Source organism: Bufo bufo, chromosome 2 (genome assembly GCF_905171765.1).
Source record: "Bufo bufo chromosome 2, aBufBuf1.1, whole genome shotgun sequence".
NCBI classification, from domain to species: domain Eukaryota; kingdom Metazoa; phylum Chordata; class Amphibia; order Anura; family Bufonidae; genus Bufo; species Bufo bufo.
In genome coordinates this window covers 700,476,379-700,500,220 of record NC_053390.1, presented here as the reverse complement: position 1 = coordinate 700,500,220, position 23,842 = coordinate 700,476,379, and the positions used below count along the sequence as shown (strand labels likewise).

The window sequence follows — 23,842 nt, the reverse complement described above, 5'->3', positions numbered from 1 at the left end:
TCCAGCAGAGGTGGAAATGGTTAACAGGTAGGAATGGGCCGGCCCTGCTTTCTGTCAGGAAGGGGAGTTCCAGTTTAGTCAGACAGAGAAAGGAGAGAGAGTTCCTGTTCTGATAGTGGGGGAGTGAGGGGCACATGTGAGGGAAACCCAGAAACTAGATAGAGAACAACTTAATCCAGCCTCCAGAAACCACTTGAGAGACAGGATAGTAGAGTGATCAGTGAAATCCAGCTTTACAGACACTGCTGCAAGGTGAGGGACAACAGCTCAGGCACCGCCACCTACCTAAACCATTGCTAGGCCTTACTAATATCAAGCCTGTACTACAGTGGACATCTATATCTACAAGTGCTTGCTTGTGCTTACCTACTGCTATCCAACCAGCCACTATACCTCCTCATCTGGTGACAGAGAAACTGATTCTTGTATTAATTCTTTCTGGATGCGCCACAAGTTATCCTTTGCACTTGTAACGCCCCACTAGGGGGCATTACCACCTTTTTGCACCCCTACAATCTCTTATGGTTGATCCTGTGTCATTATATGCATTTATTACCATATCCTGCATGATGTGTATTTGTAATTCCCTGAAATATTATATTGACATATAATGTGACTGGTTTACCAGCAGATGGCGGCAGTATTGGCAGAGCTAGTTTTCCTAGAGTGGAACCTTTCTATCCATTCTAACCCTCTCTAGAGAAGGAGGAGTTTTAGTTAGTGTTAGTCAGTCTAGCTTACCCCCTGTAAGGGGAAGCAGCAGGCCCTCGTCCCTCCTGGACGAGCCAGCAGAAGTTGAGAGTAACCCCCTGTAAGAGGGAGGCTGTGTTCCAGCCAGCATAGCCTGTGTGCTCTGTTGGGCCCCGAGGCCTAAGCTGAGTGCCTCCGATGTCAGGAAGAAAGATTCCCTGAATAAAGACAAAGATACAGATCAAGATAAAGACAGAGTCAGACTACAGAAGGCTAAGTTGCAGCCTACATCAGAAAGGGAAAAGTTTCTATTTAATACAACCAACATATTAGAGTTGAAAATGTACAGATGTAGCAGAGCTGAATGTGTTTGCCTGACAGAAGTTAAGCCAAAATCTGCTGGTAACCAAGATAAGGTTGGAAGATTGTTCTCTGATGCAAGTTTATTCAAGTAAAGCTGTTTTACCATTAATAAAAGTCTGGCCTCCATTTATTCTACAAATCCTTCAACTGTTAACCCTATTTGCACTGCTTCGGATGACTACACCAGGGGTTCCAGGATATCCACGTAGGGGCACCATGACAAGTGCAAAAGCCGCACCTAAAGGGACACCATAGGCAACCATTATACCACTCTGGCATTCCTTCACCTGGGTTCCACCATCACCTTCTACATAGGGGGACCTAGTCCCTCGTTGCTGAAATGCAACTGGCGTCACAACAATAACTTTTAACCTCTTAGGTAATCTTAAAGGGACCTCCCCTAGTCCGTCCATTGCACACTCAGTAAATAAAGTTGTTTGTTGTTCTTTTACGTCTGCCTGATACCTTCAATTCACATTTTCACTGCACCAAACCCCAGGGAGCGATGGCCTGAGACAGCACACGATGACACAACGCCTCTTCAGGGCCATTACCACTCCCATCCTCTGCACTGGCTCCTCAGGGGCTCGCGGCACATGCCCCCTGGAAAAAAAAAAAAAACATGCCCCCTGAGATTTGACAAGAAAATAGCTGCAGCAGAAATAATATTCCCTCTGAACTACTAACTTGATATACAGTAAGTACAGGAATTCAATCATGTAATGAAGGGAGGAATGGATCCATGTGAGGTACAGGGCTGGTTCTAGCCTTGTTATACAGAGATTGCCAAGTACTAAATGATGTCTGATTTTAACTTTTTACATTAATCATGGGATAAGCCCTTTGAATGTATCCTCTGGGATCTACAGAACTAACTAAAATGTTAGGGCATTAGATGCCTTCTAATTTCTTAACACATTGTCTACACTAATCTGGTCCTATAGCACTTATTTTGGAGACCATAGGTGCAGTGACAAGAAGATAGAAGTTGGTAGATAAGTAAATCTACTATATAGTCTTGAACACGGTCAGACTGGCCCACCATAATAAAACACAGAATCCACCAGTAGATCAAGCTTTGACACAGTAAAGGACCCCTAACAAACAGGGCTCCTAATGTCTAGCAGAAGACACTTTCATTTAGAGCTGACCCTGGAACAAGATCGATGTAGACATATATGTGCAGCCTGTTCCGCTGCACGAGGACCCATAAGGAAAAGGGGTTCACCAACATCTTATTAAGAAGTCCCAATGCATCTTTTATGTCTACTTCTTTGCATGTAAAGAACTGTTTAATAATTGTAATGCTACATCAGGCTACGTGCACATTGATGGCTAGCACAGGAGCAGAATATGGAAATTGCCAGATCTGGTACATGCAGGACACTGCCTATGGTTTTCTGATCCTATTCACTATAATGGGGTTCGCTGGGGTTCCGGCATGAATACCAACATTTTGCATGCAGCATGTGATAGCAGACTTGTTGAACCTTTTTTTCCCGCTATTCTTGGCCTTGATATGTAGGTATATAGGAGGTCCTTGATCATAATTTGGAAAGCATGAAGCAAATGTAATTAAACCACTATGAGAAGATGACCCAGCATGTCTTGTGCATGCCTTGTCCCAGGCAATTGCTGTCCACATAGGTCAATGTTCTCCTGGACTGCAGGTTTCCCTGGCAGGTGTCTGCTGTCCTTTGTGCAAAAGTAGGATGAGGCAGCAGTGGTAACCCTTCCTGGACAATCAATGTAAATGTGCTCTCATGAAGAGTTTACAGGAAACAAGAATTATTTACCGTTATAGAGTATTTACATTGCATAAGACTACATTACGGCCAAGTTTAGCAAGTGTGATGGGAATCGCAGTACCCAAAGGCCTACTCAGACAATACCACCCATTATGTGATTAGATGCTACTGGTCAGTAGCCAAGTCTTCTTTTACTCTTAGATGCTGGCAGCTCTATAAACATGCATTAACCCGTAGTAATCAAACAATTAGCTTCAACCAATCAACAGTTTACTATAGAAGGGTCAGTTGGTTGATTGCCATTAGATATCGCGCATTTCTACTTTATTCATACATTGTGACTGTTTGTTCAGTATATTTTACTTTGTATTTATTATTTGATGGTGAAATGGACATTGGGGGGTTTGGGTTCCTCTGGTCCAGGTGATACCTTGCTTAAAGGGGTTGTCTCACTTTAGCAAATGACATTTATCATGTAGAAAAAGTTTATACAAGGCACTTACTAATGTATTTTGATTGTCCATATTGCTTCCTTTGCTGTCTGGAATAATTTTTCCATCACATTATACACTGCTAATTTCCAGGGGTTATGACCACCCTGCAATCCAGCAGAGGTAGTTGTGCTTGCACAGTATAGGAAAAAGAGTCCACCTCGTTCCTGCGCTGCAGTGGTGGTTGTATCCCCTGGATACGCAGTGTATAATGTGATGGAAAAATTAATCTAGCCAGCAAAGAAGGCAATATGGACAATCACAATGCATTAGTAGGTGCCTTCTATTGACTTGGTCTACATGATAAATGCCATTTGCTGAAGTGAGACAACCCCTTTCAGGCTGTACCTCTTCACTATGCACTTCACCGTCTTGACCTCATTTTGGGGACACAGGTTATAGCATTTCAATGGACATGTATTATTATGAATGTATTGCTTTTTGTATGAATTTGGACCTGTACTTTATTTATTGCTATTTATTTAAAGAGCACCTGTCACCTCTCCTGACATATCTGTATTATAAAAATAATTGCCTTCCACGTAACATAACGATTTGCAGCTTCCTTTTCAGTTTTCCAGGTTTTTAATATTGATGACCTCTCCTCAGCATACGTCATCAATATCAGATCGGCTGAGTTTCCAGGAGTCAGCTGTACGAGTGCCACAGCCTCCTCGCAGCTTGACAAGCACAGTAGGGTCCATTGGATAGCGGCTATACTTGGTATTGCAGGTCAGCCCTGTTCACTTGAATTGGATTGAACTGCGCCTAGGCCATGTGACTGATGAAAATGATGTCACTGGCCTAGGAAGAGGCCTCAGTGCTCACTGATCGTCGATGGTCCTGGGTGTCTCAATGAATACTTCTGTTCAGTTTTTACAAAGGAAAATGAAGGAGAAGGACCTCAGTTGGGAAAGAAGACTAATGAATCTTTTGATGCATGTGTCTTTACAGAGGAAGAGGTTCTAAGTCAGCTGTCTAAAATCAATACAATTAACTCACAGGGGCCTGATGGGATACACCCAAAGCTATTAAAAGAGCTTAGTGGTGAACTAGCAGAACCATTAACATAATTATTTAACCAATCACTGGTAACAGGAGTCGTCCCAGAAGATTGGAAATTAGCAAATGTTGTGCCCATTCACAAGAAAGGTAGTAGGGAGGAATCGGGCAACTATAGGCCAGTAAGCCTGACATCAATAGTGGGGAAATTAATGGAAACCATACTCAATGAGAGGATTGTGGAACATCTAAAATCCCATGGATTGAAAGATAAAAAACAGCAGGGGTTTACTTCAGGGAGATCATGTCAAACTAATCTTATTGATTTTTTTGATTGGGCGACTAAAATAATAGATGGCGGAGGTGCAGTAGACATCGCTTATCTGGACCTTAGTAAGGCTTTTGATACTGTCCCACATAGAAGGCTTATCAATAAATTGCAGTCTTTGTGCGTGGACTCCCATATTGTTGAATGGATTAGGCAGTGGCTGAGGGACAGGCAACAGAGGGTTGTAGTCAATGGGGTATATTCAGACCAAGGTCTTGTTACCAGTGGGGTACCTCAGGGATCTGTTCTGGGACCCATATTGTTTAATATCTTTATCAGCGAAATTTCAGAAGGCCTCGATGGTAAGGTGTGTCTTTTTGCTGATGACACAAAGATTTGTAACAGGGTTGATGTTCCTGGAGGGATACACCAAATGGAAAAGGATTTAAGAAAACTAGAGGAATGGTCAAAAATCTGGCAATTAAAATTTAATGTTGATAAGTGCAAGATAATGCACCTGGGGCGTAAAAACTCAAGAGCAGATTATAAAATCAGTGATACAGTCCTAACCTCAGTATCTGAGGAAAGGGATTTAGGAGTCATTATTTCAGAAGACTTAAAGGTAGGAAGACAATGTCATAGAGCAGCAGGAAATGCTAGCAGAATGCTTGGGTGTATAGGGAGAGGCATTAACAGTAGAAAGAGGGAGGTGCTCATGCCGCTCTACAGAGCACTAGTGAGACCTCATTTGGAGTATTGTGCTCAGTACTGGAGACCATATCTCCAGAAGGATATTGATACTTTGGAGAGAGTTCAGAGAAGAGCTACTAAACTAGTACATGGATTGCAGGATAAAACTTACCAGGAAAGATTAAAGAACCTTAACATGTATAGCTTGGAAGAAAGAAGAGACAGAGGGGATATGATAGAAACTTTTAAATACATAAAGGGAATCAACAAGGTAAAAGAGGAGAGAATATTTAAAAGAAGAAAAACTGCTACAAGAGGACATAGTTTTAAATTAGAGGGGCAAAGGTTTAAAAGTAATATCAGGAAGTATTACTTTACTGAGAGAGTAGTGGATGCATGGAATAGCCTTCCTGCAGAAGTGGCAGCTGCAAATACAGTGAAGGAGTTTAAGCATGCATGGGATAGGCATAAGGCCATCCTTCATATAAGATAGGGCCAGGGGCTATCCATAGTATTCAGTATATTGGGCAGACTAGATGGGCCAAATGGTTCTTATCTGCCGACACATTCTATGTTTCTATGTGTCGGACCCCTCGCCGATCAGATATTAAAGACCTATCCTGAGGATAGGCCAGCAATATAAAAAATTCAGATAACTCCTTTAAGAACTGTGGGGCACATTTATTAAGACCGGCCTTTTAATAAAGCCCCTGCTCTGGCGCAGATCTCTCTATAACTTTGGGACATCCAGCACCAGTTCTAAATGTAAGCCAGCTTCATTTGTAAATTGTCCCAGCGAATGGCACAGAACTGTCACAGTATGACTGCTTCTTTTGAAGGTAGATTTTATGTCCCAAAAGCATAAAACACGTTAAAGAAAGCTTTTTAAAGTCAGTGAAAACTCCACACAAATTACAGCCCTTCAGATACATTAGTTGTGCAGGTAAAAGAGGTAAAAACTGAGAAAACAACAAAAAAAATGGAAAACTAAACAAAATCCTAAAACTATATTATTACATATTGTGTGTAATGGTATCGTTTAGTTTTTATTTAGATGTGTGATACATGGCGTAATTATAACCAACATACTGTACGTAGGATTCTTCTCTATTACCAAAGTTTTTTTAAATACCCATGGGAAGAGTAGAAACTTCAATGGTCACCTAATTTCCACTTTATTCTTCTGATATAGCGATGTATAAACAAGGGTTTCCTACAATGCACAGTCAAAAGTCTCCTACAATGCAGTGGTCATGTTGAGTCTTTCATGATGAGAAGAACCTTTAGCATACCATCCACTGGGAAGTATAGGTGTCAATATTATCTAGCAAAGATGAGGCTCCCCCAGCAATCCAGAAAAACTGTACTATACGTACTTAGGACGTTTCGTCAAAAGAGTTTTTCCACTAAACTGTTTTTAACTCCTATCAAGGTAAAGTCTCCTTCATTCCCATTAATTTTATAGGAAGGTTGGGATGGGCAACTGAAACCAGACCTCACTTATCGATATATCATTAAACATAATGGTGGAAAATCAAAAAGTCATATCAAAGCCAAAACAAGATGTAAATATGTCTAGGAGCGGACAAACCTTAAAGTACCCCACAACATATATACATAAAATATCAATACCGGTAATGATACACCATGGCATTGTCATCCCAGATTTCAGATCTGAATACTTTTGTAATTGCATATAATTAAAATTTAGTATAGCTACTGAGTTACTGAAATCAATATGTATAGCGCCATCGTTTTTTGTTTTTTTTTGTCCAGCTCACTGAGATTGGCATACATGCTTAGTTCCATTCTCCAACTGCCACCAGCTGCAGCAGAAAGGACACCCCCTGAGAAAGTGCCCAGCCCTAAGCTGCAGGCTTAAAATAAATTTAGCAAATGAATGGACAGATCACTTGATCTATGTGAGATATAAGGCTGGTTCTAAGTTTGTTAGAACAAGTTTGTCATGTTCTATGATATATGATTTATTTTAAATTTTTTTCATCATTTATGTGATAACTCCTTTAAATCACAGGAAAGTATTAGGGACTTGACTGCGAAAATCAGCTAGTTTTTAGATAACGACTCAGATTAACTATTGGTGATCAACCACTCTGCACATGCTCAGTATCACAGATTATAAAAAGACAAGAACTATTGTGCTTGTGGCTGGGGTGAGTTAATAATGCGAAATAAAGCTATGCATATTCTACGTATAGAATTTTTTTCGAGCAAATGTCTTGTAGTCACTATTTGCTCCATGAAGACACAGACATACATAAATATTAGAGGCTACTTTGGAATTACATAACCATATAATGGTAAAAATCAAAGATCACTGAGAGGAAAAAAACACCAAAAAACCAAAAAACTAAAAAAGACCTAAAATACAATATTAGATAAGAATACGTTCCCTAAGAAGACCCTAGTCTATCCCACCTAGCTGCCCTGAAAAGGATAATCTCATTCTTGGACTTTTCATATTCCCTGTCATAGGGTTTCCGAAAACAAGGAGATGGGACAAATGGAGAGATGTACACAAGCGCCATTGCCTGCAGTGACTGCATAAAATACAATGTATCAACAGAATACACAATATCCACATACTTGGATAATATTTTGTGGCATTTAACCCCCTGCGCTGGTTCAACCCACACCTACCAGTAATACCCACTGTTTGGGTCAGGACAAACTAAATTTGCCAGGATTTGGGACAATCCCAGCATATTTGTAACTGCTGGCAATTATGTATCCAGCCCAGAAACAGCCGGATGCAGTACCCTTTGCTGTGTCAGCAGAGTAATAATTATAAAGATACAGATCAGTAAAAGTATCGCACTTTCGTTCTACCCATATACTGTAATACAGTGAAAGCATCAAGCGCTCATTTTATATTCTAAATGCAATTATTCCTCGTATTAGTTTTAACAGAGTGAGCTACTTGTAATGAATGCTCTCCATATTACTGTAACATGCGTCACTATCACATAAAACAATGCACCGCTGTTATGTTACCTGCTGATTAAAAAAGATAATTAGCATATAACAGTAATGCAATTATCTTTAGAGATGACAGCAGCAACCAATTGTTATATTGGTGTGTGCTACATCTGTAACTATGTTTTACCTGCACTGACAGTTATGGATTCTATTATGAAACACTTTAACAAATGAAGCCTCTATATACCGTTATCTGCTATGGAAGTGACAGCGCTATTCCTCACACATCTAAATGTTTAATTCCTATTAAAGTACAAGTGATGACATCACTGCTCTTCATATACTGATATATAAAGCTATTTTTAAAGCATATCTGTCCACTTAATTTGCAGACAAATCTGTTTTAAAGGCTTAGGACCCCTTTGCTGTTAAAAAAAAAAAAAAAAATTAGTTTTTTTACATGTTACTCTGATAAAAATAAATATTTTCATACCATAATTGATTTTCAGATCCTCTGCTAAACAGCTTGCAACTTATTCTTAGTTTAAGACTTTTCTCATGTGGGTGTAATAAATGCTGGACTTGTTTGTCCAGGATGATACTGTCTTCCCTTGCTGTCTGCTGTGTGCTTTCCTCCCTATCTACAGGCTGTTTGAGCTGCCCTCCTTGAACCTTTTCCCTTATCTCCACACACATCTGCTGTGTACAGTCCCCTGCAGCTATCCCCAACACTAAGGGAAGGGAGGTGGAGAGCAGCGAGAGCCTTGATAGACCTTTATCTCTTTTCTGCCATGTAGCTATGGTGTGTAGACTCCCATGTATAATGAACAGACCTATTTACCTTTATGCTACAAAACTTTAATAAATAAGAACAATGTCCCAAGACTGCTCGTATTACAATAATATTACAGAATAAACAGCAATTTCCTAATGCAGTGGAATTAATGGAATTAAAATTTATCAAGGTTACTTGCAGGCCCCATAAGCAACTCTCAAACAATTGTTTTCAAACGGGTTGTAGACTATAAAATGCTACAAGACAGTATATAATCTCCGAATGGTCTGGCAAGGAAATTGCTGCCTTAAATTCTTGCAATGCTTGATATTGTTATTCCATTAATGGGGTTTTCCGGTGGAATAATTTTAATTAAAAACAGGTATGAAATGAGTTAACATAGGAAATGATCATTACTCCCCTCTCTGGTCCTGCATTACGTTTAACCCGTTGCTCCAGTCCCTACTCTCATTCATTTCCTGAAATGCAGGAAACGGTTTGAACTGCCCTCTCAGCTAATCACTGACTGAGGCACGTCACCACTGTGGCCAGTGATTTGCTGGGTGAGCAGTCCAAGCCATTTTGTGCAGGTTAACCCCAAGACCAAGGAGTTGAGTGGAGCAGTGACTCAAGCAGCAGCTGAGCAGCAGTGGTAAGGATCGGTGGGGTCAGCACTGTTCGTTTGTTATTGTAACCCACTCTGGCCCTATGCTTAATTGAAATGATTTCCCCAGAAAACGCCTTTAATGATTCATGCACAGGGGTGTATTGTGATTCTATACAATGACCAAGTTGAATGAAGAAATAACACACCATAGCACTATACCATGACTCAAAGTCTTTGCCATGACACATGCTTGTGCCCATAGCTAGTGTTTAGTGAATCCAAGGATCCAAAGTTTAGGAAAAATTCTGTTCAATGCAAAGCCGAATTTCCTAGCGCTTCATGGTAATGAATACATTTTTCCAAAAATGGTGGCTGAAAATAAAAAAATTATACTCATCTATACACTTGATTGTGGAGAGGCGGTCCGTTCTCGTCTTGGTTAAATAAAACCCGCCAAAGGACCTGCGGTGAGCTTGAAGACATCACCACATGATCAAGCTTGTCGTGCACGGTGACGTCATTAATGCTGACTTTGCCGCACACGACCAGCATGATCACGTGGTGACATCATCACGCTCGCCGCAGGTTCTTTGGCGGGTTTTCTTCAATCAAGATGGGAGCGGACTGCCTCTCTATCATCAAGTGGATGAGGTGAGTATAATTTATTTTTTAACCCTGAAAGGTGGTGAAAAGTGATTTGTGATTAAGTAATTCATGACAAATCGAACTTCTTGATGAAGTTTGGCAAAGCTGGCGAATTGATTTTTTGAAAACTTTGCTCATCTCTACCCATAACCTTGACATGTACATAAAGCCTAAAAATAATATGTTACTGTATTGCTGCTTAAGTCCTCATGCACACGGCCGTTGTTGGCCGGTGCCCGTATCTTAAATAGTGGGTACGCTATATACGGGCACCGGCTGTTTGTGCACTGCATCACGGATGCGGACCCATTCACTTGAATGGGTCCGCAATCCAGAAGGTGTGGAACGGAGGCCCATAGTTTATATAATATAACTCCAGGTCAGAGTTCCCTATTAGAACAATTTTAGGATGTATTTTTTGTGGCCCCATAGAAATGAAGTGCGATCCACAAAGAATGAGGATCGGATGTGGACTGCAAATACGGTCATGTGAATGCAGGCTTATACTTTATATAATAAAGAAGTAGAAACTCCAAGTGGAAAATGGTTACCTGTGTTTCAGGAATTATAGGGCTGTCCTCAGGAGATGACCTGTAGAATGTGGACAAAGGAGATGATACTATAACAGGGTTTGGTCTGATGAATCCGCTCAGGTCACAACTAGGTATTTCATTCTGCTCCTTCTTCATCACTAGGGTATCCATGACATAAAAAACATTCCACGGTATCCAGACAGTGTGGTATTGTGTGAGGAATGGAGCTCTTTCGAACATGAGCGTAAGAGAGGCACCACCATTAGCCACCAGATCAAACCTGGGAGAATAAACAAATAGCACTGACGTTCAATACAATAAAATGGTAATGTAGATGCTAACAAGTTTTTCTTGGTAACAAAGTATCACAATGCAAAGCAGAAGCAGCATAGACACTAAACTGGCAGATGCGGCACTCATAATGAAAGAAAACAGTATGCAGCACGCTCCAAACAGCTCTGCTGGGTTTAAAGAATATTGATTTATTTTCCTGTAGATTATAACCTTTATTGTATCAACATGAAAAGCACTCCAGACATGCAGTTTGCAGCCCACAATGGTCCAACTTCATTCCATCGCATCTGGCAGAGGGCTCCCAGAACCACAAGCATCTCAGCAAATTTTCTAATTTGGTACTTATCTGCTTATATCATCTTAGTTCTAGCCTAGAGACACGGAAAGGGATGCAGAGCAGTTATGCCCAGGAACTAGCCAGGTTGCAGATTGTAGAATAGACCCACATAAACAAGAGCCTGGGGAGCTGAAGACAGCCGCAGGGTAGGATTTGTGATCATATATTTTGATCCACGTATAATTCAGTGCTCACTAACAATGCTAAATTGAATACATGTATCAAAATGTGACATATCATTAAATACGGATGCAGAATCAATGATGTTGCAGAAGCAAATATGTATAGAAATTAATGGATAATGTAAAAGCCATTGTCACATTATGGGACACAAAGGACTTATTGTTAAAGTCACCAGAAAACGGGGCTCTGCTTTTATGAATAATTCCAATGTCAACTGAATAATACTCCTACTCTTTAGATGAAATTTTTGATGTTGTCGATGTTTTACCACATTCAGGCTATTAAAACAAGGGATGACTATCTATCTAGATCTAGCGCATTTATAACTGATGTTTTTTTTATTTGAAGGGGTATTTACTGGCAGAATCTCACACACTTGTATAACCATATGTCATCATTATACTTCATTGAAGGTCTATGGTGCTTTTCAGGTCTCTCTAGCACCATCCCGATTAGTAACTGGACAAACAATACACCGTGTTCCCACTACTTCACTGTGCTGGTTGACTAAATGAGGTACTGCTGATAAAATATAAATATTCCACTTGCATCTACAGAATAGTGCTGCCCTTACATTCCCAAAATGCAACTAAAACAGTGACTGCTAGCGTATGCAGATTGCATCATACTAAGAAGTACATACTGTGGGAATAACCATTCCAAAATAGACACATATCAGTATATTAATGAGTGAAAGTACTGTCATCAATTCTCACTTGAACTGATATCCGTATCGGACTAGGGTTCCTGGGGCCCACCAGAATAAATTATTCTTGGGAACTGGGACACACTCCAAGATGGACACATATCAGTATTAGTGTTGAGCGAATCGAAGTTTACGAAGTGGACTTCTATCCGAATCTCAGAAAAAAATTTGATTTGTCACAAAGGCTAATTTCATCATGCTTTGTGGTAACTAATAAATTTTTCCTGAAATGGCAGTAAAAAAATAAACAACATACTCGCCTCATCCATTAGATCATGGAGAGGCCATCACAGCCATCCTGATTGAAGAAAACATGTCAAATCTTGCGCACGCTGATGTGTAACATCACCTTGTCATCACATCAGCGCGCAAGATTTGGTGTGTTTTCTTCAATCAAGATGGCGCGATGGCATCTCCATGATCAAATGGATGAAAGGCCTCAATGTGACTCTCAGATGCCATGATCAGTGTTGAATGGGGTTCTATGACAGGGGGTGGCACGATTGCCGTTCCCCGTCATTGCGCCCGCTACATACAATGGAATGTGAGACTCGTGACGAAGTACTTTGTAACGACTGTCTTGTCTAAGTTTGGAAAAGCAGCCTAATTGAATTTCCAAAAACTTCGCTCATCACTAAAGTATATTACAGTATGAATGAGTGAAAATACTGTCATCCATTCTTACTTGAGACAAATGCTGGGGTCTACTAGAGGAAATTATTCTTGAGGACCAACCTCAATATTATCCATAATGTCTAATAGCTTTTGAATCAAAGGAATAGATGCTAGTGGCAACAAGGGATAATCTCCAAAGGCAGCCAAATGCTTTTTTTTCTTCTCCTGGACCTTTGGACCTACTACTGCATCTGAGCCTGGGCCCACCGGAGGATCCTCTAGTACTTTGGTGGGCCAGTCCGAGCCTGGCTGAGATTATTCTATTTAATTACTATTGGCGCAATCAAAATCCCCGCCTTCGCTCCATTTCTAGATTTCACAGCAGGGTGGCTCAGTGGTTAGCACTGGTGCCTTGCAGCGTTGGGATCCAACTAAGACAGCATCTGCATGGAGGGAGTCTATTCTCTCTGTGTTTGCATGGGTTTCCTCCTGGTTCTCCAGTTTCCTCCCACAATCCAAAAACATACAGCTAGGTTAATTTGGAATTTAAATTGTCCCCAAGGAGGAGAGGTACTGATGTGAGTGATGACAATCTTTGTATTTCAATGTGCGTCATGACCATCCCTGTACAGAGCTGAGGAACATGTTAGCTATATGTAAATGAATAATGACTATTCCAATATTGAGTTGAAGGACTGAAAGGTGTTGCATAGCGTCCCAACTTTACAGCAAGCTCTGCCTTCCATTTATGTAATACTCCATGCAGACATACACATAAAAGGCACCAGACTTAATTATGGGGGTTAGTGTTGAGCGAATGGAAATATTCGAAGTGGACTTCGATCCGAATTTCATGGAAAATTCGATTTGCTGCAAAGCCAAATTTCCTCCTGCTTTGTGGTAACAAATTAATTTTGCCTGAAATGGCAGTAAAAAAAAAAAAAAATCATACTCGCCTCATCCATTTGAGCGCAAAGAGGCTGCCATGGCCATCTTGATTCATGATCCTGTGCAAATCCTTGTGCGTGGTGATGTATGACGTCACCACGCCGGCCAGTGTGATGAGGTCATCACGCACTGCGCGAGATTTCACATGGGAACTTCAATCAAGATGGCTGTAGTGGCCTCTACGCATTCAAACAGATGAGGTGAGTATTTTTTTTTTTTAACCCCTGAAAACCCTCATTTTTCATCTCAGGTGCCGCGATCAGCAAGGAATGCTCATTGACAGGGGTGTGTGGGGGGTGGTTTTGGTGTGGGGTGATCGTTCCCTGTCATTGCGCCGGCTACTTACAAAGAAATGCACTTCGTGATGAAGTCATTAGTCACAAAGCGAATTTCTTTGTAAAAGTCGGCAAAGCAGCCGAATCAAAGTTTTCATAAATTTGCTCATCTCTAATGGGGGTAACATACACAAGACTGACAGAAAGAAGAATGACCAGATGACATTACTTCATAGCCCTACATATTTTAAGTATGGCTGCCATTCCTTGTTACAATACAAAGAGCAGCTGTGGAGAATAAATGCTGCACTACTAAGTCAAAGAGGAGCGCTACTGAGGTGGCGTAAAGTTGTACTATTTGGTCAGAAATCTGCAGCACAGTAGTAATGTGATTTTATATACAGTCACTCATTTTCTGCATACAGTTTTATATTTAAGATAACACAAACTTTGAAGGTGTCTGCCATCGCAAGGGCTTCTAATAATTACATAATAAAAAGCTTTCCTGTAAATGAAAGAGCAATGTAATAAAACATGACATTTTCTACTTTTATTATGTGCACTCCCTGTAATTTATGAGCACATGCACTTACATCCCATCTTGGCGTGTGATCGTGTATCCATAGTTCGGGTAATGCAGAAATGACACATTGACTCCAATGAGCGGTGTTCCATCAGCTGTGAGAACCTGGCCTCGAATTACAGATGCAAGGCTACAGGGAGAGAAAGAACAGAAGACTCCAGGTTATGTACACACTTGATTTCTGAGAGGTGATTCATGACATAATTCCCCGCTTCACTACCTCAGGTGGTTCAGTGTAAAGTTCCTGCATCATAAAGCTGCCCAATGGTGAGCACCTCTAGCTGGAGCAGAAAAACACAATAAAATCTTTGTGCAGAAGTAACCTTTTCCAGATGAACCTTTTATCACCTATTCAGTGCTGAAGGGCCTGAAACATTGTATTCCTGCACACAAACCTTACAGTGTAACCACAATACTATATTTGCATTTGAAAAGAATCTTAGAATATATTCTTGGAACTGCCAGACTTTCTTAAACTTTGAAACATCTCCAAGAAACTTTCTACTTCATCATCTTCACAACAACCATGAACCCATCTTTCAAAGTCCAATTCCCTCGTAACCTAAAAAGTATGGTTTGAATGCTGTTAACGTCTGTATCTCAGTCTCTCCATACTAAGAGGGTCAAGGATGATAAGATATGATGAGTTCTTTGATGGGGTTCTAATACTGTAGGATCGCTTAATCTAGTTTTCAATGACTTACAAGATATTGTCTCTATCCATGACGTAAACAGAACGCGTTCCTTCACGATAATCGCCTGCTCGTCCCTGTTCAGGATCATTGTTTAGACAGCAAGATCTGATGCCCACAAATAACAGTTTAGGTGACTGCACAAACAATCTTATTACCCAATGAACAAGCATTTCGTTCATCGGGTAATCGGCAGCACCTTTAAACTGGCCGATTATCATTAACGAGCGGTTGTATGAACGTTCGTTAGCAATAATCTGCCAGGATATCGGGCAGTGAAGAGGGGCCTTAAGGACCAAATAATTGTCCATGTAGCTGCTTCCTGGACCCAAGTGAATGAGGAAGTGGTATGTTGGGGTTAACTGTCTGAGATGAGTATAAAGTATATATGTTGGTTTGGTGCTGGGCCATGCTCAGGATCCAGTGGCAAAAGTGGATAGGTGTTGAGGCTACATTTAGCATCTGGGTCTATACAAATTTGGGCTCTACTGTAGTATATGAAAAAGAAGCTCTATAAATGGGCACTGCGGCCCAACGAATGTTATGCTACGTTGGTATGTTATCCAAGTACTTAATATAGATAGGGCCCCTCAGTGCATATGGATTTTCAACAGCAAGATATCATTGCATTTGGTGGCATTTGGCACCAATATAGTATATACTGTAGTATAGATTTAGGTAGAGAATTCAAACCACACCTGCTAGGATCATTTTGTTATGTAAGGCAATGGTAAGTCTAAGTACCAATGTTTTGGATGCTACTTGATAGACATATGCCTTTTTCAGGATAAGTGACCATGTAACTATAAAGCATCTCAGATTTGTGTCATTTTCTTATTGTTCCCTCAAGATCCTCCTGATATCTCTAAGGCTAATGTGTTGCAAACTGTAATAATACTGGAACTTTTTATAGTTTTGAAAATTCTCATGATATGGTCTTTTTTGTTATGATGATACTTAACTCACGTGTTCCAATGGAATTTTGAGTTGGGTCCTAGCCTTTTACATTGTTCCATTTTGCTATTGTACCGTGAATGTTTTATAAAGAAACATCTACGTCTGTTTTTGGATTGCAGGGTGCATTTTATTTGATTAAAAAGGCACAGATGGCACCAGTTATTCATTGTTACCACTGCATTGAAATCATAACGATGTTTTAAATGTATCAGGTGCTTTTTTTCACTAAATACTGCCAATACAATATTGTACATAGCTGTAGTCAATAAAGTTTGTCTCATCCTTGACCCATCTTGTATCAGATATAATGGGTGGATTCAGTGGATGCCTAGCAAAAACTAAAACAAAACTGCTTTGTACAATGACCCTAGCACAAGTTGCACAAATAAGCAAACATGACCATATGGCTGCAAGTCCTCTTACTGTTGAAGGACCTGCAAAAATAAGATCACATGCCCATATCTGTTCTAGTTGTGAAGCCAGATAGCACAGCAGCAAGGAAGCTTCACAGAGGAGGATCTGGTCCATGGACTATATTTATTTAGGGGATCTGGTATTGAGTCTGTATTATTTTAATTTTTTTTCAGGGATCTGAATTATTTTAGGGGATCTGGTCTAAGTCTGTATTTAGAGAGTCTGGTTTGTGGTCTGCATTTATTTAGTAGGTCTGCTTTGGGGTCTGTAGTTATTAAGAGGATCTGGTCGGGGTTCTGAAATTACTCCTGGGTCTGTATTTAATCTGGGATTTACTCTGGGATCTGCATTTATTTCTGGTGCTATAAAGGCTCAGGATGGCTGGAGAAGCAAGGGGCCAAACAAGTTGTGGCAGCAACCTCTACAGTCATCAGCTGTCTGGGCCAGATGGAGAAGAAAAGGAAAGAGAATGACTGCGTTCAGAGAAGATGTTATTAGTAAGTCTCTTGATTTATGGAGGAGCTGTCTCCTCGAATGACATGTCCTTCATAATAATGGGGTGTTATCATTCACCTTGTCAAAGAGCTGTTCCTTTTCACACTGAAACTGTCCAATAATCGCTGATAGCATCAGACAGTGTAGGGACACATCCCTTTGACAAGGGGAATGGTGACACCCAATTAGGTCTAGGCTACACTATGTCTTTTTGTATACTTTTTGTGGAATACTTGCAGAATGGTTGCACATTAAGGTATCCATTTATTTATAAAAAATGCTATACTAAACTGTGTAAAGTATTTAACACGGAAGAGGACAGTATATGGCTACAGATGAATCTGGATAGATTAGAGGCTTGGGCAGAGAAGTGGCAGGTGAGGTTTAACACTGATAAATGTAAGGTTATGCACATGGGTAGGAAAAATGCAAGTCACCAGTACATACTAAATGGTAAAACACTGGGTAACACTGACATGGAAATGGACCTAGGAATTTAAGTGAACAGCAAACTAAGCTGTAGAAACCAGTGTCAGGCAGCTGCTGCCAAGGCCAATAAGATAATGAGTTGCATCAAAAGGGGCAAAGATGCCCGTGATGAGAACATAGTCCTACCACTTTACAAATCACTAGTCAAACCACACATGGAGTACTGTGTACAGTTCCTGGGTTCCTATGAACAAGGTAGATATAACAGAGCTAGAGAGGGTTCAGAGGAGGGCAACTAAAGTAATAAATGGAATGGGTGGACTACAGTACCCAGAAAGATTATCAAAAATAGGGTTATTCACTTTAGAAAAAAGACGACTGATGGGAGATCTAATTACTATGTATAAATATATCAGGGGTCAGTACAGAGATCTCTCCCATCATCTATTTATCCCCAGGACTGTGACTGTGACGAGGGGACATCCTCTGCGTCTGGAGGAAAGAAGGTTTGTGCACAAACATAGAAGAGGATTCTTTACGGTAAGAGCAGTGAGACTATGGAGCTCTCTGCCTGAGGAGGTGGTGATGGTGAGTTCACTAAAAGAGTTCAAGAGGGGCCTGGATGTATTTCTGGAGGGTAATAATATTACAGATTATAGTTACTAGATTTTTGGAGAAGGGTCGTTGAACTTTTAAGGGAAACATTTTTTTCCCCTTAAATGAGAAAAATGTTCTTCTACCTCATGGAGTTTTTTGCCTTCCTCTGGATCAACTTGCAAGATAACAGGCTGAACTGCATGAGAGGATGTCTTTTTTCAGCCTTCCAAACTACGTTACTATGTTATGTCTAGAGAACAGCCCAGTGCCTATGGTCTACTTAAGACGACACTGTTCTGTATATAGTCTTTAAGGCTTAACTAGTACTGGCAAACTGCTAAATGGACAGCATATTGCAATATATTGTCACCAGTGACAACCAACTGCACCTTAATTAACCTGCGAATAAAAATAAAAAGGTGGTCATGTCTTAAGCAGAACTAGGATTCTGCTGAACGTTGACAAGTAATGCAGATGTAAGCCTGCAGAATAATTTTTCTCTAAAAAGCCTAATATTACCTAATGAATGGCAAGGTACTAAATGATTAGTCCATTCATTTACAGTAGCTATAAAAGCTCTCACAGAAGAATAAACCTTCAAGCTTTCGACATGTCAAATATCTGGCACTTGCATGGAGAAAAGTATTCTTTCCAATTAATTTTGCAGCAATTGGTACATCTGCTGGGAACAGGAAGGGAGAAGATTTAGAAGGGGCAATAAGGAACATTTGTGCAACAACTTTTAATCAACTGCTGTGCCTAACTGCATTAATACTGTTAAATTACCTTAGACCCAGGAGTTCTAGTGTAAATCATCTTCCTTCACTCAGCAGGACACAAGGCACCTGCTCTCAGTTACTGCTTGTATTTCACATCATTACCGCTTCAGTAAAATACCAGTCAGGCGGATTATGAAATCAGAGCGCCATAATGAATGTTTTCTTTGCAATTTATATTAATAAAATAAGGGGGGGGGGGGGGAAAGCAGCAAGAAAAAAAAAACTTCAGAAAATAACTACTTGGGAATAATAAGAGACAATTCCATTGTGATTTGGAAAGTATGCATTCAGCATTGTAGGTTTTCGCATTCAGAATATATCAGACTGATGTCATTAGCACCTAACGAGGTAGAGAGGCCGAGAATGGAATTCAGTGCACTGCAAGGACATCTGGAACGAAATGTGTAGAAATAAACAACAGGAAGATATTTCCAAGCAGACTTTGAAAAATATGTGTGAAGGTGAAGAACAGATAGACTGAAGAGGATGGGCAGAATTTGAATAAGCAGCGCATAAACGTCTTATGCTTGTTATTAAGTAGCTCCTAAAAAACTTAAGAAGACTACAGGTATATACATTACGTGTACTCTTGGGGCATTCGGAGTTAAAAAAAAATGTCCCGGTATATGAACACAGAATTAGGAGCAGACGTACTATATTCTCCTATATTCAATGGAATAATACTGCGTGGAAACAGGAGCATATTACATGAAGTTGTATGGATAACCAATAGAGAATTTTCCCTTTATTCTGCTAATATGTTTCAAAGTTATCTTGGTCTCCTACAGGGTTAACATGACCAAGGGATACTGGATGACAATCATCCCCCTCCCCTCTCCACATGCTTGTCTCTCTCTACTTTTCTGCTCAAATAAGTAGTAGTCCATTGAAGAACAGGCTCATGATTCCACAAGCAACATACATACAGTCGTGGCCAAAAGTTTTGAGAATTACATAAATATTGGAAATTGGAAAAGTTGCTGCTTAAGTTTTTATAATAGCAATTTGCATATACTCCAGAATGTTATGAAGAGTGATCAGATGAATTGCATAGTCCTTCTTTGCCATGAAAATTAACTTAATCCCAAAAAAAACTTTCCACTGCATTTCATTGCTGTCATTAAAGGACCTGCTAAGATCATTTCAGTAATCGTCTTGTTAACTCAGGTGAGAATGTTGACGAGCACAAAGCTGGAGATCATTATGTCAGGCTGATTGGGTTAAATGGCAGACTTGACATGTTAAGAGTAGGGTGATGCTTGAAATCATTGTTCTTCCATTGTTAACCATGGTGACCTGCAAAGAAACGCGTGCAGCCATCATTGCGTTGCATAAAAATGGCTTCACAGGCAAGGATATTGTGGCTACTAAGATTGCACCTTAATCAACAATTTATAGGATCATCGAGAACTTCAAGGAAAGATGTTCAATTCTTGTTAAGAAGGCTTCAGGGCGTCCAAGAAAGTCCAGCAAGCGCCAGGATCGTCTCCTAAAGAGGATTCAGCTGCGGGATCGGAGTGCCACCAGTGCAGAGCTTGCTCAGGAATAGCAGCAGGCAGGTGTGAGCGCATCTGCGCGCACAGTGAGGCAAAGACTTTTGGAAGATGGCCTGGTGTCAAGAAGGCCAGCAAAGAAGCCACTTCTCTCCAAAAAAAACATCAGGGACAGATTGATCTTCTGCAGAAAGTATGGTGAATGGACTGCTGAGGACTGGGGCAAAGTCATATTCTCTGATGAAGCCTCTTTCCGATTGTTTGGGGCATCTGGAAAAAGGCTTGTCCGGAGAAGAAAAGGTGAGCGCTACCATCAGTCCTGTGTCATGCCAACAGTAAAGCATCCTGAGACCATTCATCTGTGGGGTTGCTTCTCATCCAAGGGAGTGGGCTCACTCGCAATTTTGCCCAAAAACACAGCCATGAATTAAGAATGGTACAAAAACACCCTCCAACAGCAACTTCTTCCAACAATCCAACAACAGTTTGGTGAAGAACAATGCATTTTCCAGCACGATGGAGCACCGTGCAATAAGGCAAAAGTGATAACTAAGTGGCTCGGGGACCAAAACATTGACATTTTGGGTCCATGGCTTGGAAACTCCTCAGATCTTAATCCCATTGAGAACTTGTGGTCAAGCCTCAAGAGGCAGGTGGACAAACAAAAACCCACTAATTCTGACAAACTCCAAAAAGTGGTTATGAAAGAATGGGTTGCTATCAGTCAGGAATTGGCCCAGAAGTTGATTGAGAGCATGCCCAGTCGAATTGCAGAGGTCCTGAAAAAGAAGGGCCAACACTGCAAATACTGACTCTTTGCATAAATGTCATGTAATTGTCGATAAAAGCCTTTGAAACGTATGAAGTGAGTGTAATTATATTTCACTACATCACAGAAACAACTGAAACAAAGATCTAAAAGCAGTTTAGCAGCAAACTTTGTGAAAACTAATATTTGTGTCATTCTCAAAACTTTTGGCCACGACTGTACATCTCTCCTAGGCAGGAGGCTGAAATTCACAAAACTGCCGTAGGATGCAGAAATTATTTCCTGAGAACGTCCCCTCCCCAGGAATCTACAAGCATAATGTTCAACAGCATGAGATGAAGTCCATAGTGGGGTACCACAGGGATCGATGTTAGGCCCAATTTTCTTTAATCTTGTTATTAATGACCTTGTTGATGGAATTAAAAGCAAAAAAAGTCAGTTTTTGCTGATGACACTAAACTGTGCAGAACACTTAAAACTCAACTTGACTGTAAAATACTTAGAACTGACACTGGATTTATTTGTTCCACAGAATTTACAAAGGACCTGGGGGCATTATTAGTGGTCAGTTTAGACATCTATACCGGAAAGGATTCTTTACAGTTACAGCAGTCAAACTGGAAGTAGGTTGATGGTTATAATTAATCTAATAATTAACATTATATAATTGATCTGTCACTGATCTGAGAAAGGTTGAACTTGATGGATCTGCGTTTTCTCAACCTATAGTCACTCAATAGTGGGGTGCAGAGAAAAGTCAATGGGTATATGAACAGTAAATAATGCTGTGTCTGCTCCTAGAATAATCCTTTGAAATATTTTTTGCATTCTCTTTAGCATTCTTTTTTGTGATTGGGTTAATTATGAATTTGCTGGAAATATAAATAGGCTGGTTTTAGTAGGACCATACACAGGGCTGGCAATGCCACTGTATATACAATAGTACTTATAGAAATTATAGATGGCAAGAAGTCAAATCTAAATAATAGATATGTGTATGCTACTATTTTCTGTGTTAGCAAAATATTCATCTTGTGATCAGCTACTATATGGTCATGTACAGTCATCTGTATACAGTAAGAGGTGGAACACCTGTACGGTACGTTTGTATATCTGTAGAATAACAGAATGTTGAAAAGGATGTCCTTCGGATCTGATGCCAGAAAGGTTTGATTGACTCACAGTCCCACCAGACGTAAAAAGATCCTCAGATCAGATCAGATCCTCAGGATTATCAAAAAGGTATGTAACACCTCCCTCTCGCTCAAACCAGATATATCTTTGCTCTCGCTCTTTCCCTCTGACATACCTGAGAAAACTAGACGGCTTCTTAACCACATGTTGGCAGCGGCCAGGCTCTTAATCCCACTTGACTGGAAGTCTAGAGTGGTTCCTTCAATCTTACACTGGTTATACAAGATAGACCAGATTGCCAGGTTTGAAGAAATTTCTCACTGGGAATCAAGGTCTTATCAAGCTTTCTCCTGTATTTGGGCACCTTGGTCCCACCACAGGGGACTTCTATATGACTCCTGCCCCCCGCTCGCTCCCATCTAATCTTCATTGGTTCACACCTATACTTCCATTTTAAATAGATATTGAGCACTACACACAACTATCCTAGTTGTTCCTTCTCAGATATTCCAATAAACCAGTTTGCTAGGGCTCATCCAGGAGACAGTGGCCCTCCCCCCTATCCTCTCTCCATCACCCCGTCAAGTCTCTTATCCCTTCCTTCCCTACTCTCTCTAGTTACGTTTCTAGTATTCTACTAGTTCTAGAGTGTCGAGACCTGTTACGACTAAATTTCCGTAACTCCGCTTACTTTAATTGAGCATTGTAACAATTGATTAATGTACCAATTTGCACTATTTTCTGCTTTATTCTGCTGTGATGACCTTATGAACTGACACCATGAGTTTATTTCCTCTGTTGCACTGTTTATTCTACCTTACTTTGAAAACAATAAACAGATTTTGAAAAGAAAAAGGATGTCCTTAGTCTACTGGACCATTTGTTTTATACAGTACAAACCTGTAATGTTTTGCACCATAAAACTGATTGATTAACCTTGTTGTGAGGGGTTTACAACTCCCACTCAGTGACTGGAGCTCACAGACCGTTATACTCAGGATGCTATCATTGAGCAATTGTAACACTATCTAACTGTACAGCCACTTTACACTACTGCTGCTCTCTTGCTTGCAGGAGGTCCAAGCCTCTGGCTTGTAGGACCAGGTACATTTCAGTCCCTATTGCTGGCATCAATTGCAAATTCATCCCCTGCTGTCAGAGTATGAAGAATTAGCTAAGGCCCAAGTTGCCATGATTTATTGCAGTTCATTGTGCAATGAAGGGATTAGTTCACCACGTTTAATCAACATGTTTTTTTCATTTACTATAATTGCTCCTAAGATCAATGAAATCCAAATAGTTTAATATTTAAAGAGGACCTGTCACCATGAAATGCAGTGCAACCTGAAGGCAGCATGTTATAGAGCAGGAGGAGCTGAGCAGATTCATA

General features: G+C 40.4%; 1 protein-coding gene across 8 annotated transcripts in view; it reads right to left on the bottom strand.

Moving 5' to 3' along the window:
• Window positions 1-23,842, bottom strand: part of TENM3 (teneurin transmembrane protein 3) — a 1,407,247-nt gene that overhangs the window by 97,956 nt on the left and 1,285,449 nt on the right. For all 8 annotated transcript variants that reach the window (XM_040418697.1, XM_040418698.1, XM_040418703.1 and 5 more), the window contains 2 exons: window positions 14,704-14,823; window positions 10,771-11,032 (listed from right to left, as the gene is read on the bottom strand). In XM_040418697.1, coding sequence (XP_040274631.1) covers window positions 10,771-11,032; window positions 14,704-14,823 — 382 coding nt within the window. The remainder of the gene's footprint in view (window positions 1-10,770; window positions 11,033-14,703; window positions 14,824-23,842) is intronic.